This window comes from Trachinotus anak, unplaced genomic scaffold, assembly GCF_046630095.1.
Source record: "Trachinotus anak isolate AG129_WGS33_773 ecotype Australia unplaced genomic scaffold, CSIRO_AGI_Tana_v1 ptg000009l, whole genome shotgun sequence".
NCBI lineage: Eukaryota > Metazoa > Chordata > Actinopteri > Carangiformes > Carangidae > Trachinotus > Trachinotus anak.
In genome coordinates this window covers 2,322,231-2,341,553 of record NW_027273860.1, presented here as the reverse complement: position 1 = coordinate 2,341,553, position 19,323 = coordinate 2,322,231, and the positions used below count along the sequence as shown (strand labels likewise).

At 41.2% G+C, this 19,323-nt stretch overlaps 3 protein-coding genes and 1 long non-coding RNA gene across 15 annotated transcripts in view; 1 reads left to right on the top strand and 3 right to left on the bottom strand.

Moving 5' to 3' along the window:
* The first annotated feature begins 57 nt into the window (after positions 1–57).
* LOC139624992 (uncharacterized) lies at positions 58–2,276 on the top strand. Its single transcript, XR_011691802.1, has 3 exons — positions 58–198; positions 341–472; positions 2,172–2,276. It is a non-coding gene; the product is annotated as an uncharacterized lncRNA (long non-coding RNA).
* A 1,539-nt stretch (positions 2,277–3,815) lies between these two features.
* On the bottom strand, positions 3,816–5,885 carry rpl22l1 (ribosomal protein L22-like 1). Its single transcript, XM_071484514.1, has 4 exons — positions 5,751–5,885; positions 4,584–4,697; positions 4,163–4,284; positions 3,816–4,034 (listed from the first exon to the last, which is right to left on the bottom strand). Exons 1-4 carry the CDS (start codon positions 5,757–5,759, stop codon positions 3,890–3,892), a joined length of 390 nt encoding a protein of 129 aa, XP_071340615.1. The 5' UTR covers positions 5,760–5,885; the 3' UTR covers positions 3,816–3,889.
* Positions 5,886–7,444: 1,559 nt separating this feature from the next.
* eif5a (eukaryotic translation initiation factor 5A) lies at positions 7,445–13,934 on the bottom strand. Of its 3 annotated transcripts, none has more exons than XM_071484510.1 (5): positions 13,700–13,934; positions 11,825–12,012; positions 11,071–11,175; positions 8,956–9,087; positions 7,445–8,602 (listed from the first exon to the last, which is right to left on the bottom strand). In XM_071484510.1, exons 1-5 carry the CDS (start codon positions 13,917–13,919, stop codon positions 8,537–8,539), a joined length of 711 nt encoding a protein of 236 aa, XP_071340611.1. In that variant the 5' UTR covers positions 13,920–13,934; the 3' UTR covers positions 7,445–8,536. The 3 variants fall into 3 exon arrangements, with proteins under 3 accessions (XP_071340611.1, XP_071340610.1, XP_071340612.1); XM_071484509.1 differs by having other exon boundaries at positions 13,612–13,924; XM_071484511.1 differs by lacking the exon at positions 13,700–13,934 and adding an exon at positions 13,130–13,235.
* A 2,151-nt stretch (positions 13,935–16,085) lies between these two features.
* The window catches only part of tnikb (TRAF2 and NCK interacting kinase b), a 52,336-nt gene continuing 49,098 nt past the window's right edge, over positions 16,086–19,323 (bottom strand). For all 10 annotated transcript variants that reach the window (XM_071484494.1, XM_071484498.1, XM_071484495.1 and 7 more), the window contains one exon: positions 16,086–19,249. In XM_071484494.1, the coding sequence (XP_071340595.1) occupies positions 19,166–19,249 (84 nt within the window). In that variant the 3' untranslated portion in view covers positions 16,086–19,165. The remainder of the gene's footprint in view (positions 19,250–19,323) is intronic.

The following is a 19,323-nucleotide window of genomic DNA, read 5'->3' as shown; positions in this document are numbered from 1 at the left end:
CTAGAGCGAGACTCCCTCCCTGAAACATTAATGAAGACCCAGGATCCACTTTCACAACGGAAAGGTCCGACTGTGGAAGCTAAAACTGAACCAAACACAGAACTGAACCGTCTCCTGAAATCTGACGTTTCTGCTTCACACTGGAAAAAATAAACGAGATCAACACCTGTGCTGAAATCAACAGATCCATCTCAACAGGTTGGACTGAGGAGAGTGAGCGGCACAGACAGTTTGTGGCCTGCTGATAAAAACAAACATCCAACATGCAGCTTAAAGATGCACACCTGAGCGGACAGGTGATAACACTCACTGGTTGTGCGTTTGTGTTTTCCCTCCTGAGGCCCAGTCCGAGTCCCCGTCCTCTGCAGACCTGCGGGAAATGGTGACGAGAGAGGGGACGGCAGAGTTAATCATTCAGACCTGACAGCATGTGACCAGGCCGATAAAATATTCAACACCTGAGACTGAGCAGGTGTGTGTGTGTGTGTGTGTGTGTAGCTGTCATTCATTCAGTGGAGGGAGGATAGGATGGCTGTGGTGAGGGTGTGTGTGAGTTCACTTTGAGCAGCAGCTGCCACAGGTGACGTCTCTGTTTGTACGCAGGGGTGGGAACTGGCCAGGTGTGTGTGTGTGTGTGTGTGTGTGTGTGTGTGTGTGTGATGGAAAATTATCTCAGCTTTCAAAAATGTCAACCTGCAGGAGCAGTTTTATCAGTTTTTATGTTATAATTTCATACAAACTTCTCATACATGTTGGTTTATTTACAGGGATAGAATCAGTATGAATGAAGGAATGACCTACAGTATGTTATATTAAGATTTGTTTTAATTTGACTATAATTAAAAATAAGCAATTCAAATGTAGTTTTATTTATTTATCAGGTCCCTAATCAATTTAGATTTTCCACTGTAATTTGACTCATTTAGCAGTTTTACAATCTGCTGCTAATTATTTTTGTCAACTTTATATTGTCATTTGTCTTTTATTACTGTTTGTAATGTAATAAACTTGTTGAATGTAACTTGATGCAGACTCTATACTGTGTCGGTTGTGTGTATGTGCTGCACTGTTGTAATCTGCAGGTAATCCGACACACGGAGTCAGTTAACAGCGTTACCTGCAGACATGGTTGCACAGTGGTCAGAGGAGACACACACACACATGGACCAGTGTGTTTTGGTGATTATTTATCACAAGCCCGGTTTGGGTTTTAGATATTATCAACCAGTCAAACAAGCTGCTTGCAAATTTTAATGGTGACATCGCAGTGAGTGAAGATCTCCGCTGGGTTCTTCTTTGAACTAGTTTGAGCTGCTGACAGGGTGAGGACACCCCCAGACTAAAGCTTTTTACTATGAATTTTAGCCATTTCTTTCATTAAAACTCTCAAAATGACCCAGGCCGACATGTTTACACCGTCACCTCATGACACATTCTGAGTTTTCTCAGTTTAAAATCAGCAGATTTAAGGGAACAGAATAAAGCTGATTTTGCTGAACAGTTCTCCTGATGATGCAAAATGCTCTCAGCATCTATTGGTTTGGGAACTGGTCCCAGCACCGCCCTGACTGCGGAGAAGCCCTGACGATGATTTTTTATGCAGCTGTCGCCACAGCTGGTTCTGTTAACTTCAGGCCAAACATTCAGACGCTGTGATGGGGAAAACACTTGAAAACCCATCGAAAGGAAAGAGAAATAAAATGTGAAATTAAGTAATAAAACAATCTGTCAAGTTCAATCACAGAAACAAACAGAAGAAATCAAGCAAGAAAAAAAAGTTAGATGCTGTTACAGAAACAACATGTTTATTAAAAAGGTCAGAAAACAGCAGCACAATGAGAAGCAATGTTAACTTTCATTGTCATGCAGACGACATTTCAAGCATTTAGGGCAGTTTTATATTAACATACATGTTTTAACATAGTGAAAAACAATTGTGATTTTTGTCACAAAAATATTTTAAAAAGTTCAATTATCTTGTCAAAGTCCTTGAAATATCATCTATATCTTCTGCCTTATTAAAAATCCTAAATCTATAAATATACAGATGTTTATTTCAGAAGATGAGCTGCTGGACACAGGATGATTTTTGAGAGGAGGGAAGGGACCAGGTCAGTAGTGTCTCAAGTTTTGCACCATTAACTTTGACTGAAGATTTTTTTTATTTGCAGAAGAATCATCATCACAACGGTGCAGCATCAAATCAGAGCTTATATGAAGACTGGAGACGCCAGGGTTGACTGCAGAGCTGAAGGTGGACGCATTCCTGAGGCTACGTTCTTTATACACAACAGATGAGTGAACGGGAGTGAATCCAGACACACACACACACAGTCAAACAGAAAGAGCAGGGGCGAGGCAAAACATCCTTTTCTGTTTAAGGGAGCAGCAGCCTGGAGAAAAAACTGGAGGGAGATGGACATCGTCTTCAGCCTGGAGGGTGAAAGATTTTATGAAGTGGAAAGAGATTCTTCACTTTGTTGTTGTTGTTGTGAGATTTTTGTGTCTCTTTCATTTGTCTTCATTTGAAGCTGAAACATGTTCCGGGGTTTTCTGATCCCAACATAGAGGAAATATTCATCTACTACTGTTGAACCCTACAATAAAATGAAATCTCCTCCTAATATCTTTTCTCTTAACATTCAAAAACTGCAGCTCCCATGAGGCTTTGGCTGTAAGCCACTAATTAAGACTCATGGGATGTGAGGGAAGCGTCAGACTTCTCACACCCAGAAACAATCAGTGTAGTTTTGTCTCCTTTTTTAACACCTTTTGATTGTTGTGGCTGCACATCACAACAGTTGTATTTCTTCTCTGGCTCTGGGAAAGTTTGAGGAATCACTCAGACGAGGTTATCAGGGTCATTACAAGGTGGAGATGTGGGGATTTATTCAGGAAGCGGGGATGTTTTTCTGTTTGTGTTTGAGTTTGTTAAATCAGACTAAATGTAAACTGAAGACCACCTCAACAAGGCCGTCGCTACATCTACACTATTTTACCTGAGCTTCTGTTTACCAGCTTTATCAATTGGTTTGTGTATTTGAATGTGGCTGATGTATCTTTAAGTCTGTGTTTCCTGTGTTTCACCGGCTGCAGGACTCATTTCACATAACAGAAAATAAGTTCAGGTGAAGGTTGTGCAGTTGCTTCATGTGCTTTAGGTGCAACAGTGTTGGTCTGATCGTAAACGTAACATGCACCTGTTGTTGACATGAGTGCAACACCACCTAGTGGACATTCAGCGTACTGCTCCAGAAGCTTCTCCAGGGACGTGACACAGCACATCAGCCCCAAACGAACCAGTGAACTCAGCTGCCAGTTTATAAGGAACACCTCCCCAAACCACTGCATCTATTACAACGATCCTGCAATAACTCCTGTGATGCACAAGCTGCATCTACATAATCAAGTGCAATCTTAAGGAAAAATCCGTAGATTTCAATATATAACATTAGAATTTTACTCACTTCTACCTACGGACGGCAAAGTCTACTCTGACCTAACTGTATAATTTACCTATGGTTTGTGGATATATTATAAGGAAGTAATGAAGAAATGGAAGATGTGTAGACCATAAATTACAGCTACTCATTTGTCAGATGCTTTTATCCAAAGCAACTTAGAGGTGAGGGACATCACTGAAGCTTCAGCGACGCTGGTGTAAGTACTAAGTACAACATCTGTTCAACAAGTGCAAGAATCAGACCAAAACATGAATCTAATAAACCTGCGGTTACGTAACATCCTGAGATTTGTGCTTCCCTTTGAAACAGATTTTTTTTTTTTGAGAACACAAAAAAAAAAAGACCAAAATGTTCTTTTTCCACATTTATTCTCTCGTCTTGCTCCAGCTGACACGCAGACACCTGCAGCCTTTTGCTGAGGCCGTTTACTCGTCTGCCTCCGACTCCTCGTCGTCCTGGCTGATCTGGAAGTAACGCAGCTCGTACGTCTCCTTGTCTGACGCCACCACTCTGAGCCAGTCACGCAGGTTGTTCTTCTTCAGGTACTTCTTTGTCAGGTACTTCAGATACCTGGCCGGGAGAGAGAGGGGTGTTTGGAATAAAATTTGTATTTTACAGATTTTCATCAACATTGTGTGAGAAAAAAACCCAAATCATTCCTTTCTGAGGCTGAGGAGCCGCGGGGCGCCTTGACTCACCTTTTGGAGAACTGCTTTTCAGACGTGACGTTGATCTTGTTCTTCATGCGGCCGACCTGGACGATGTTACCCAGATTCCCCGTCTTTCCATTGACCTTTATCCTCTCTTTGAGGAAGGTTTCCTATTGAACACAGCACAGTGATGCACTAGGGAAGAGAGCCCTAGTAAATTTGGAGCTAGGGAAGGGAGCCCTAGTCCAGACACAGGGTTAGCTGCTCGCAAAGATAACTAGAGGTACTGTTTGATAAATTCCTTATGGGGCAGAAAAGGTTAAATAATAGTTTTTATTTTAGTTTTACGAGAAATGTTCCACTGGGTTTTTACAAATGTTTCCTCATTCCCAAATTCCTGATTCTGAGGTGTGAAAATGATCCAAGTCTCTGTCACTCAGAGGGTTTAACAGCTTCAGTAAAGACTTACAAAGTTTGCAGAGTCCAGGATCCCGTCCTCCACAGGGTGGGTCAGGTCCAAGGTGAACTTCCATGCAGCTCCCTTTTTGGCCTTCTTGCCAACAGTTGGCCTCTTGTGTTTGATCTGTGAAGTAAAACACCAGCATCAGGATCCGAAACCGTGTGTGTAACATACGGACATTTTTCTACTCTTAAACTAGAGCGATAAGACTTTTTATTTCTTATTCACTTATTTGATTTTAACTGTGATGAATGTGAAGACGTCTCCTTGACAATGAAATATCTTATACGACCCTCCATCACACTGCATGTTCTAAATATCTTATCTTTGTCCCTTTATTAGCATCTTTGTTGACTCGTTTTATATTTTATTTGTCCTTCTATTCAGTAGAAACCCTTTATAAAACCTTTCTATTCTAGTTAAGCAAAACTGTGTTCTAACAGTTTCTAATTCACAAGTACAACGATATTAAAAACAATTTACTTACTGACTCTAGAGCCATAAGAAAATCACTACTGAGGCATCAATTGTAACTGTTTAAAATACATTTTCCCATTTTAATATATAAAAGTGTCTTCTTGAAAAGAAGCTCTTTTGTTAATCATGTGACAACTGAAAATGTGACTGTTTAACAAGAATAATTTTGTTTCTGATGATATTTGACTAAAAACTAAGTGGACAACGTGAAATTGGTTAATAAATATCATTAAGGCAAACCATCTCAGCACTACATCAGTTCAGTAATATTAAATCTTGACTCAATTCTCATTCTCAATTAAACTCAAGTGTTGGAGACATCTGCTAATAAAGTGTAATTTTCTGCAATTATTAAAAGGTTAGCTCGTAAAAAGTTGCGCCGAAATGACCAGTGGACCTTAAATTACCCAAAAACTGATAGTTCACAACACGTTTTACGGTCCACAGCGAGAAATCCAAAGACTTTCTATAAAACACATTTTATTTCAATGGAGTCAAGTCACCCGTCTGTCAAATGAATGGACACGTGTTAGGAGACGTCAAGACGCTAAAACTCATAAAATCTCACTCAAGTCGACGCACACAGTTTTACAACGTAATGTTTCCTTTGGTGCAGTGGCCGAGAAGCCTGCAATAATCTGAAAAGCGAAGAATTTAACATGAAATCGACTAAATTCAGGAGCTGCTGCCTGAACTCACCGGCGCCATGTTACGGGATCGGACGGGAAAGGGAGAAGCGGATGTGACGCAGGAGTGACGTAGTACGCTCTGCCTGGGACGCCCTTACCATATATGGTAAAGCCAGTGTCCCAGCGGCAGTAAACATTTCCACACATGAACCTGGAAAATGGCTCGACCCGCCGAGCTGAGTGCACCCTGGTGGCGCCTCAGAGCCGCCCTCACCCCCGAAATATTTATTTTAGCTTTATTTTATTCACTTAACCCGTAATTCAGACAGTTTCAGCTAAACCCCACCACTTTTCTGCCGGGTTCTGTGTGGAAACAAAGGGCTGCAGAGCTGAAGTTTCGCCTGCAGCAAGTCCTAAGGTCCACTATAGCTTCAATACACCCTGATAATAAACCTGCTGAGCTGGGTTAATCATTGGCATCCTCTCACACACACACACACACACACACACACACACACACACACACTGCTCTGCCCTGGACCTCATTCAGCTGCATTTCTATGACCACACTGAGAAAATAAAATCCCTGCTGATGAGTCAGAGGAACCACAGCAGCTCAGATGGACACAGACACAAAAACAACAACATGCCTCCTTCTTTCCATTGTGTGGCTCAGTGTGTAGAAGCATGAGGCAGGCGGGGGTGAATGATTCATCCTCTCATTGCAGTTGAAGACATTCAGGCAGGGTGTGTCTGCTACTGTAGTTCTCTGCTGCCACGGCATCAAACACACACTCACACAACTAAAGATGCTGAGCCACACAGCATCCATTTTATGACTCCACACATCAGTTCAGCAGACTGTTGTCAGTGCGAATCCATGCAAGAAACAAGTGTTTTTATCTGTGGACGTTTGGGTTTGTTTTATTGTCTCTTTAAGTTTATAGATTTGTTTTTAGATTCTTTCTTTAACTAGTCTTCACACTGGATCATCACGTTATTTACCAAAACAGTAAAATAACTTGTAGTTAAACCATCTTGTGCAGACTATCCTCATTGGTAAGTTGCTGCAACTCTAAGCACCATACAAAACCATGCATATGTAGTTAATTCATATTTCTTTTTCTTTAATTAGGTGAGTTATGGTCTTCACAGCCCTGGTTGGGAGTCACCAGTCTGAGCCTACTCTAAAATAAAGGAGGAGGCAGCTGAGCAGCTCTGACGTGAGAAAATAAAACCAGCGCCACAGGTTTGACTGGGTTTCCTGTGTTTTCTGACATATTTGAAACTTCATAGAAAGGTTCTTTATCTGAAAGAAAGTTTCAGGTCCTGTTTTCAACCAGCGACAGAGCTTCAAAGTCAAGTTCAAGCAGCAACACACCACAGAAAGTTATGTAAAAATGCAGTGACAGGGGCCTTTTACTGCCACTAGGGGCCCATTGTCTCATGTTTTGTCCATGTTTATCTGACAGGTGTTCTAGTGAATGAGCAGAGAACAGTTTGACATAAATGACCGACCTTAACTTATTTGTAACATATTTTGAATATGTTCCCAACACCATTACTTCTGATGAAATCACAGGTACTGTAGACTTGATGACTGATGAGTTTAAATGCTGCTGCTTTAATGAGTTCTGTTTTTATACCTGAAGAATAAAGAAATCTTCTGAAGTTTTGAGCACAAATTACAAGAGATATATTTTTTTAATATCTTCACTTCCTGATTACCAGGTTTACTTTGGAAACAAAACCAGACAGACATAGTTTGCAGTTTTTGTCCATTTGTTTCATCGTTTTATTTTTGCCATCTCCAGTCAGGTGATAAAGGCCTCGAGTGAACAAAAAGTTTGCAACTCTACCACCCTCCCCAACCCGATTGAGTCCCTCAAAAGAAACACACACCTCACTGCAAACCGCCTCGCACATTTCGGAGGCCCACACCGCTACACACTCACGCCTCTCAAAACAAAATATAACACTCCTTTTGTACTGGGGGATGGCCGGGGCAGCGGGGCGAGCCCTCCACTGTCCCGGTGAACGAGGTGTGAGTGCATAGACCCTCACGCCCCTCAAACTTCTACACAGACAAGAAGACTGGCATCACGAGGGTAAATCACTGAAGTTTGTTTCTGTTCTGGGGGGGGGGAGAAAAAAAAAAAAAAAATTCTCTTTTCTTGGTTTTAGAGCTTTAACATGCTGGGGTGGACCTCAAGTGCTCTTAAGTGCTAGCCACCAACAATCCCAGCGATTAGGAGAAAAACGGACCTGTCGCGCCCAATCCACTCAGGAACCAGAGCAAAGGCCATGCTGGAAAGCGGGATGGCTGCTAGAGGGACAACCTAAACCAGAATTTAGTATCTACAGGGGCAACCCTCCCTCCCACTGCTTTAATAACTCAAAAACTGCCACCCTCCCCAACCCCTTCCCTCTAAAAGGCTTTAGACCTGCTATATTCATTCTAAAGAATATAAAAAAATAATCATACAAAAGCTGAATCCCGTTGTTATTTAAACATTCAGGAATGTGAGTGGCAAAACCAACACTTTGAAGGCAAAAATAAGCAGGAATGAGCAACTGATCATTATTTTTGAAGTTGTTTTATATAAAGTAGATTGTTACCAAACAAAACCTCAGTGATCAGGCAGAGGACCACGCAGCGAGCTGCAGTGGAACATTCCCAACAGCAATGGAAAAGAGAAACGAGAAGGGGAGAAATAAAAGATCAATGATGAGAGAAATCACAACAGAATGATTGAGGTTGTCTGTGAAGGCCGACGCTTTGGTGACAGAACCAATGAGAATGCAAGAGACTGGTTGTGGGTGGTGCTTGTTGCCTGGGCAGCAAAGTCCGTCTCCCTATTTGCTGGCCAAGACCTTGGTAGCGACAGCACATTCCTCCCCCATGGCAGAAATCACGGTGACCTGCGGAGAGCACACAACGTGTTCGAGTCAATCATCTGAAACTTTACACATGCAGCTCACACTCCTCACATTTTCACCATGGGGCAACTTTCTGCTCTAATTCAGGACTCTATCCCGTCTGCCCTCAGTAAGGAAGTGGAAATTCATGTTTAAATTATCTTTAAAAAAACCAAAACTGACACTTTTGTGCCTTATCTCATGATGACATTTATGTTAAGGTCAATAATTTGCTGCGTCATCATTTACATCTTGTTTCAGGTGTCAGGCTCCTAACATGACAACAGGTTCACAGCCCAGGAATTAGACTCAGTCATTAAGCACCTAGTGACCTACAGCCAACCTTTGACACTTACCATGAATTCATCACCCGCATCAAACTTTGCCTCAATTTCCTTGCCGATTTCATTCTCAGGGACACGCAGGTCCTCCCTGATCTCACCATTGTCGCTCATCAAGGACATGTAGCTGTCATTGATGTTAACCAACTGTGAAGGTGAAGACACACCAGGAAACAGTCAACCACATTTGTATAAACCACAATATAACCACACATTTGATTTGAAGCTAAATGAATACAAAACTATTTATTTCTCTGCTCGTCTGCTCTGAGCAGGACCAGGCTAATGACTGCATACTGTCCACTTCAGTGTCCGCTGTCCTGTAGCACAACCTCACACCTGTTCTCACAACTGATGGTAGAACATGAGCAACAGCCATGTTTTCAGTAGCTGCAGTAAAAAGACTAAAGCTGACACTTTGTGTGCTTACAATGAAAACCCTGTTTGTGATAAGTTACCAGAAACGCTGTTTACACACATTTCTTGTTCATGTTAGAGCTCATGTGAATGAGTTATTACACGTCACTGTGTATGACTTGGTTAAAACTATACTACAGATGAATATTATATTTCTTTTGATACAAGAAAACAAGTGACATTATGGCCTTTACTTAAGCAACAGAGTTGGGACAGGTTGAGGGATTTTAACAAAGTAGTGGTGAAAATGAGTCCAACTGCAGCCTGAGGAAGGATCAGACTGAATAAAATCTCTGAAGACAACACTCTTTATATCACTACTCCTTTGATCGTTTAAGAAAAAAAAAAAAAAAAAAAAACCATCAACTGTTAAATTTGTAGAGCCTGAGAGATGCTCCAGTTTGGGATTGCCGCTGATTTAATTCAACTCAGTCCAAAAGCACAGTCATAAACATAACTTGTTAACTGTATAATATTCAGCTTGTGACCCTCTGAGGGTTGGATGCTGCTGGGTTAATTTGATGCAGCAGTTTGTGGTTTCGCTGGAGAAACAACTTCGGTATCACGCATTCGCCAGATATTAAGAAATTGCTCACTTCCTGATTCTTAGCCACTTGGTGTGACCTCACTCTTGTTTTGTTTCCTATAGAAACAACCTTGGAGAGAATGAGTAAAGCTCAGGAACAATATAAGCCCATTGATTTTCATTGTGTTTGACAAAGTGTGATGTAGGCGGTGGTTTTGAGTCATTTAATGAGGCTAACAAGGAACGTGACTTGAGAAATCTGCTTTCATACAGTGTGAAATACACAACAGTCAGCTGGCCAGGGTGTGTCAGGAGTTGATTAGTTGATTGACAGAAAATTAATCTGCAACAATTAATCATGCTATTTATCCAAGTAAAAAAATTAGCTTGCCCCTGCTCCAATATGACAATCTTCCATTCTTCTCTTGTACGTCATTTCAAATTCAACCTTTGGAATTTGGACTAATTTTAACAATTTTCTGACATTTTACAGAACAAACTACTGATTAATAAATAATCAGCTGATTGATAACTAAAATAGTTGCAATTGGACAATTCTATCTTCAACTGCATCAAAACAAGGGCCAGAGGACAAAGTGCATCTGTAACCTAAGGCCAGTAAAATCAACATAACATGTCTGTATGTAGGTGCCTCACATTGATGCAGTAGCACAGATAAGCTAAAAAATGTGCCAGCATAGCATTTGGTCCAACAGGAGCTTTAGCATGACAGTTAGATTTAGTTTGGCAGCGCAGCAGTGGGAGTCCGATCAAGGAACAGCATGTTCTGAATTGAGGGAGACGTGATCACGAGCAGAAAAATTACATTTGACACTAACTTCTACTAACAGTTTACTTTAAAGATAAATGAATCAAGAATTTTGACTAGAAAACATATCCATCAGGTAAGTGGCACATTTTCTGTTTCCATTCTGACCACAAAACCTAATTTTAGCTTTAGACGACAATGTTTTATAACTTCTGCAGGAAATCCTTGACCACAAAACACTAACAAGTGGGTATTAGAGATTTTTTAGCTATTGGGTTTTTTTATTTTAACACAAAAACCATTCTCACCATTTCATTTCAACAGCAGTCACGTTCTTTCTAAATTGAGTTATGCATTCTTTGAGTTCACTACTGTGACACTTATGTGACAGAAAGTTCCAGAGATGTTTCGGGTGTACCTGGTAGTCTATCCTCTTGATGGAGGGAACATCCATGTTGTGGGTGGAGGGGCACATATCTTCATACTTCTTGTTGGTGAAGATGTCGATACCAACCAGGTTAACCTACAGAAGACAGTTTAGTTCACTAAGTGTTTTAGAAACCCGTGAGAGGAAATCTGTTCAGGAAGAAGAAAAAAGGCTTCTATGAAAGCAGCCCACAAGAAATCACAAGTAAAGTGATTTAACTGTCACTATGACAACACAACTGGATGTAGAGTAAGACGTCATGATAGAAGGGATCATTTAAATGTCCACTGATGGAATTAGGAATTTAATATTATATGTGGAATTTTTAAAACAGAGGATCCAAACAGAAAAAGTATTAAATTTTACAAATCTTTTAATTTTAATCACCAAACAAATGATGACAACTTTGAAAATTTACAGCCAGAATCTTCTATTTTACCTTTTACTGCAACCAAGCTACACAGGAGGCCACAGTACATGTGGGACCACACTGGTGCTTAAAGAAAAAGATAAGGAGACCGTGCACTACTAAATCCAACACATTAGACAGCATGGACCAGACCGGTCTGAAATCTGAGATCCTTAAGGTCTGAGCTGAGCCTCAGGTCTCTGCCAAGGGGCACATCTCTGGCGGGAGTCATGTTTTTTTCCTCTTTCCAAAATCCATTTAAAACTCTGGACTACCAACTCCCATCTGCTCTCGGTTTAAAGGGGCTATACAGTCATGCTTTAAGAAAAATTCTACCTTAGCATGCCCGTGCTTGCCGGTCTTGGAGGTGGACATCTCAACAATTTTGCAAGGACGTCCCTTCAGCACCACATAGCCGTTCTTACGCAGAGCAGAGCACTGCATAGGGTAGGTGGCGGAGGCGCCAGACTCGCCAGTTGTGAAGTCAAGATCGGGATCTGCCATGGTGCGATGGGTCAGGGGCGCTGTACAAGACAATTAGAGATTAATCACTTTTTTCAAAAATTAAGACCACTCAGCACTAAGAATCAAATAATCACCTTTACTTATTCAGAACATTAAATATTCCAACTAACATATTATCTATTCCTTTCTAGATATTTCTTACTTTGCTAAAAAACACTTTTAAGGTTTACTTTTGAGTTATTTTAAAGATTTACATCTGTCCACAGACAAGGATTTCAGAAAATGAGGCCCACTGATGCATTGTTGTTTTTGGCCTTTTCGTTTGAGTTGACCATTAAATGAAATTGTACCACCGGCTGCCTTATTTCACATCTTTAAAGGGAAGACATTTATGGTGTATATTGGATAACCAAGAGGTAGTGTGACCTAATTAGCAAATTAGTGTATATTAGAGTCATGAAATGTGACAAAGTCTCAACTAATCTGACTTTAAACGAATTAGATTATCACATTCTGCAATTAATTTATGTTTGAAACCTTCTGAAACCCCCCAGCTATTGGGTTTGATGGGTACAGGAGTGATCACGTAATGGCCCCACGAAAATATCCTCCCAAATTCTTAACGTGGCTAAAATACAGTGGGTTAAATAACAGTTTAACGGGCCTGTCCCGGGCTCTGGACCGCTGCAGCCTGCCCGGGGCCCCGCTGAGCTTTGCCTTTCTTTTGATCGATATCGCGAGATTTCGGGTAAAAGTGGCACACTCATGCTGTGCCCCGCACATTTGGGTAAATAAAAATAAACCTTTAATCGACACCGAAATGTTGGAGCTCGGAGAAACACTCCGGCTCAACACGAGGCTGGACGGCTGCGCCACTAATCTGTTAGCAAACAGAACCTCCAGAACTCAGTCAAACTAACGTTAGCTGCTGGAAATGGACGACAACGCCTTTCAGATTAGTCAACATTCATTAGTTTAGAGGGTTAAAAAAAAAATGCGTGATTTAGTGCTGGATTTCAACACATTGATACCAGCTGTAACAAGTTAGCCGGCCTGGAGTTTACAAGTGCCACAGCGCCAGATATCGCTCCAAAAGCCAGCGAACAATTACGATAAAATCAGCTCAAGCTATCGTAGCTTTTCCGCTTCACATCGATTACGATCAATTTAACTTACATGAGATCGGATGAGCTAAATGCGCGGACAGATTTTAAGTGGTCAACATGCGCTGCTGATTCACGACCAGCGAGTGCCGTTAACCGACCGTGTTAGCTAATGCGATGCTAACAGCAGCTAGCTAGCAGCGCTAGCGCGTCCATTCAGCACCGTCCAAATAAAGGCAAGAGATTAACGCTCGGTCGACAACAACGGTCGTGTCGGTCGTTATTTCACGTTTAATGATCAATATTACAGCGTTGGGGTAGAAGTAGGCGGCGGGAAAGAGGGGAAAAAAAATCAGACATTAGCTTGGAGAATGACAAGCGACTTCTACCGACCGCGCCGCTGCAGGCCGCATGTCCCTTTGATTGAGCCTGTTAACGTTAGCTCGAACACGGACACCCACACCCAGCCCGTACCCTGCCACCGACCAACACCGCCCAGAAAATACGCAACTTCTTCCCACGGTTTCCCAAATCGTTCTACGGCTACTTTAGTACCTCTGAATCCGTCAAGAGTTCGGTTAAAAAACTGTTTAGTCCTCCGTTTATTCCCCCAAGGCAGAAACACGCGCCATGCCACACTTACCTTCCAAGAAAAAGAGGACCGAAACTGCGCAGGCGCGGCCAACTTTACTGCAGCATCCGTAGAGGAAGAGGAGGGGGAGCAGGAGGGAGGGGTGAGAGGGAGGGCGTTCATGTGTTCCGGTGGCAGGCCAGTAGAAAGGGTTGCCAGGTCTGAGGCAAACCTGGCAACCCCGGAGGGTTCCAGGCAGGGCCAGACCTCCAACTCCACCATTTACTGCCATTTATTAAGTATAAAATATTAAACATTGTCTGTCCACTACTTCAGTACATTACAGAGAGAAATATTGTAAAATAAGATAAGATAAGATCGCCTTTATTAGTCCCACAGGGGGGAAATTCACAGTGTTACAGCAGCAAAGTGGCAGTGCAGAGAACAGGAAAGCTGCAAGAAACAGCAATATTTAGAAAGATAAATAATAACAATATAATAATATAAAAAAATATAGATACAAAAAATTACATATTTAACAACAGTAGCAGCGTTTGTGGGATATTGACAGATTATTTTATTATAATAGAAATAAAATAATAAACTTGTTACTCCACTGCAGTTATCTGGCATCTTTAGATAATTTAGGAATTAAGATTATACAAACGAACCATATATAAAGAGTTTATAAAATATGTTTTATTATGAATTAATCTACCGAACAGTATGCACCACTAGAGCTGACTCAATATGACAGAAAATTAATTTCATAATCATTTAATTCATTCATGTAAAATGCTTTAACATTTCATAGCTTCAGCTTCTCAGATTTGGGGATTTGCTGTTTTTTCTTTTTTAATAGTTTTAATAATTGTATATTTATTATAATTAATTGATAATAGTTTTGAGGTTTGGGCTGTTGGATGTAAACAAATAAACACCAGAATAGTCCCTGCTGCACCACTAACAATTATTTTCATTAGCAACCAATTTGCAGGCTATTTTCTTGATTGATTATTCCATTAATAATTTTTCTATAAAATGTCAAAAGCAGTAAAAAATACATCACATCTTGTTTTTTTTTCCTACCAACTGTCCAAACCCCAAAGATACTCAGTTTACAATGAACAGATCTTCACAACCAGAAAATGTTTGAACTGATTAGTGAGAATAGTTGATAATTAACTTTGTGCTTAGGGAAAATTGAGTTTTAAATGACTGAATAATGGAATTAAGAAGCTTTCTTCCTTTCTTTTATTCAAATTTCAGTGTAGCTGAAACTAAAGTCCGTGCACACTGCACTGTTCAGTCTCCACTCTCAGCCGAGCACTGGTGAACATGTGTTTGTTTTGATTTCTTCTCCATTAGGAGTTAATGTATGAAATATTACTGTATTTATAAAATACAACATATCAACCTAAATAAATCCAGGAGGAAAGTCCTGTTCATCAGCTATGGAGACAGGTATTCAGCGTCTCACATTAAGAAAGAAAAAATGAAATCATATGATTGATCGATTGAAGCCAAGATAAAAGGAACCATAGACACGACAAAGGAGTGAGATACTGCTGAAGCCTCAAGCTGTAAATGTTTGTCATTGTTGAGGGAAAATTATGAAAATTGTTTTTGTGGTGGTGGAAAAGTTTTGACTTCAACTCAGTTTGATAGATAAAGTGAGGTTACAATTCATGACTATTTTCATTATTTCCATGAATTGATTATTAATTTTGTCATGACGTCTTCAAAAGCCAATCAAACAAATATAAAGAAAGAAGGATACCTGTTAAATCAAGTACATCAACCCCCAAACTCTGCACCAGTGCACATCTGTATGCACGTATGTATATGAGTATGTGTATATATGAATATATGCATATTTATATATATGTTGATATGTTGATGTGTTGCGTGTATGAATATGTATGTGTATGTATGTCAAGATATTGTTTTATCTTGTTTATGCTTTGAATGTTTTATTGGCTTTGTAAAGTCTTGAAAGGCTCTTAAACATAAAATGTATTATTATTATTATTGTTGTTATTATTATTATTAAGTTAATGTTTGATCTTTTTACTTTAAAACAAATAATCAAGCTGAAATTCATTTTCTCTTGGTCAACTCATTTGTCAACGTCTGATCAGAGACTGTAAAAATCAGATATTAAGCAGAAACCACAGACTCAGTTATAACATGTTGTTAACAAAGTGAGGCCTGAGATGTTTGGTTTCTTTAAAGTCAAGCGTCTTTATTGTTTTCGTCCTATTCATGCAATACGGCTCCATGGTGCAAAAACCTTGTGACGATGAAACAAAAGAATCCTGCATTGATCATCATACTCTCTTGATTAATGAGTACAAGTGATCAATATGTGCAGTGCAGGATTCCTTGGTCCCTCACAGCCAATCACCCTGCGACCTGTCGACAGGTGACGTGAAGAAAGAGAGCGGAGCAGACGCTGTTGCTGTACAAGGAGAGGACATTTATTGTACAATTTCCAACATCACAGATGTGTGTTACCAGATTGAGGTTGTCTTTTGACTGATTCCAGTGATTCAGACGAGGTGAAAACATACACTCACATGCATGTCACACACCTGTGCGCACACCTGCTCGCCTACACACTCAAACACACACACACTCACAGGCTGACAGCCGTACATACGTTCACAGTCTTGATACGTACAAAAATTGAAATACAAATAATACCACAATAAAAACATTGTATTTTTTTTTTTTTTTTTTAGAAATTCTCATAGCTATGCTTTCTATTCTGTAGAAAGACAACTAAGCTTTAATAAGTGAACATTATTTTTTGTCTTTCTCTAAAATGATCAGTAAGATATCATCATAACGAAAATTCTTACAGTATATATATATCTTCTTTTTATCTATGGTTTCTCAGACTGACCCTGCCTCCTGACCTTTATTCACAGGGTGTCCACTAACGTTAACATCCTGCACATGTAAAAGGCTTCAGCTGGCCTTACAGCGGCGCTGCTTACACCTGTCGCATCCTTTAAGATCAATGAGCAACAAAAGAAGATCAAGAAAACGATGAACTGCTTTCCTCTCCTGATCACAATCTTTCCCCGTCATCAAAAACAGGGAGTGACACTGAGCCCCGTCCTGCTCTGGGTGTGAGCATCAAATAAAATGACAAAGGTATAAGTTTAATGGTAAATGTGAAGGTATCCAGAGAACAATCTTGACTCATCCGACTGTTACGTATAAGATGCTAAACGATCGTTTCAAAACTTTCTATTTATCATGTGGAAGGTTTTTCCAGCTTCTCCAATCAGACCTGCCACTGTATTGGCTTAAATTTACATTTCATAAGGAGCGACAACAGGTAAAACATGTTTGTCACCATGCCAAAATACACAACTAAATAAACAGTGATGAACTACAGAGAAAAAAAAAAAAAGAGTAAACCTGGAGCTTTGACCCAAATCAAAGGTTTGTGTAAGTCCTCGCTCGGCGCGTCAGTCAGAAAAACCTCCCCTCTGAGAGAAACTAGAGAACGGACAGATTTACAGAGGTTATGGCAAAAAAAAGAAAAGCAAGACTGTTATTTTTTTCTTCACCTGTTTTGCAAAGTTTTGTCTTTAACATTAAAGTGAGTATTTACACAAGTGCAGTGCACACAGAACAGTGAAATGTGGAGAGAGCAAAGGGCGGCAAAAGTAAAAACTTCCAGAAGTTGGCGACTATTCTACAGCCAAGTTCTTCTTGTGAGAAGTGATGTGGAGATTCTGCTATTGTGTTGCTGTTGCAGCAATAATACAATATCTACAACCTTCCTTCCCCTGCCACAGATAAACCAGGGCACTGTCGTCACAGCAGCTTAATCTGACCCAACGTCTCATTTCCTCCGTGACGCTAACTGCTCGTTTGCAGTATTTTTCTCTCCTAATGAGGAAGAGACACAGAAGGTGTTTCAGCAGCAGCAGCACTCAAAACAAGTGTTCACACTGTGAGCAGCACTGTCATCAAGTCACAGCAGGTCCGTTCATTTCCTACAGAGAGAGAGCTGATCAGGGAGACGCTTCTCAAGGTCAGAGCATCTCTGCTGCCTCTGGGGGATTTCTGCTTCGTGACAAAAACATCTCACAGCGCAAAGAAGTTTTTGCTACAAGTTGTGAGTCCAGAGATTCAGAGGAGCAGTCGTCGCTGTGAGAAGAGGTTAAAGGCTGGTTCAGAGTTTTCCACACTAATCCAGGTTGTTTTTTTGGGATCATTTCTGTCTGAAAATGTTGTGTCCTCAGTGGCATTTTCAGCTTTTTGGTGAAGATCTCTGCCCAGACTTCTGCCTGCCTAACACTCTTCTTAAGGTGCCTATACACTGTGCAATAAGAATCAAGTTCACTGCATGTCTCACTGTGTGAGATGAGTCTAATTAAGTCTTGGCCACAGCCTGTGTCTGACTGTGCAGCATCAGTCAGATGGTGCAGTGAATGTCTGGTGAATCAGAGCGAAGCAGACACAGGTCAACTCACGCCGTTCTTTTAAAAAGCAGCATAACAACAAACATGACGTGGCTGCAGAGAACTGCCCATAAACATTCGGCCACGTCGCCGCTGTGTTTTTGCGTGATTTCATTCCATGTGTCGATTGGTTGCTTTGTAAACGTGGCTCGTCGCAGCAGCGGTCACATATCTGATGAGTCAGCCGTGGGTGGATGTGTCTCACAGTGAGATCTAGGTTGACGTTTGACGTTTAGTCAAAGATTTCGTCACGATTGTCGACTTCTGTCTGGGATGGACCCAAAATCACAGAGCGTAACTACAAACTACAAACTGTGCATCCCAGCCAACGTCTGGTCAGTGGTTGCTTATTAACTTTACTCCTAAATATGTTCCCTGCAACCATCGGTGTCCAGTTTATTGATTTATCCACTTGAGGAAAACATTGGATACTTCAGCTGGTTTAGTGTGGATTTACTCTGAGGTGCCTTTTACCTTAAGAGACTTAAGTTAAGAATGTATCATAAACTGTTGTTTAGTCGCTATAGCAACACAGGGCAGTAAGAGAAGTCTGATTCGCTGCTGTAAACACCTGCATCTCCACTAAGGAGCAGAGCAGAGCGACAGACTCACAGTGTGAACACCCTGTAAGATAATCACTGATGTGCTACACGAGGAGCGTCTCCACAGCTCCTCATCCAACCACATGGGGAAGTCAGAGGCTGCTCGCCGCGATGTCAGCGTCCTTCTGACTCACCAACAACCATCATCCTGATCGGAGAGTCACAGGGAAGGTGGAGGCGGCGTCCACTGGCCGCACCTCTGCTCAGCAGGCAGTGACGCCGTCCATGAGGCCTGTAGCGCCCCCTACAGCTGGAGGGTGTCTATATGGGGGGGGGGCACACTCCTGTGGTATAACTCAATCGTCTGTTCAGCAGCTCGTTGTTTATTCTCCACGAACACACACATATATACACACGCACACACAAATCGTCCTCCTGTCACCCCACATCTCCTGGCGGTGGGCGATGTTCGGAGTGAAGAGGAGGAGGGTTGTTGGCCGAGGGGGGCGGGGTTACCAGTTCATCATGGAGCTTCTGTTGAGGGTCATGAAGAAGACTTGGCTGCTGCCTCCAGAACGCACCGAGGCAAAGAAAACCTGCAGGGAGGAGACGGGTGGAGAGGACGGCATCAGCTCCAACACACGTCTCGGTTCATTCTGATGATGCTGGT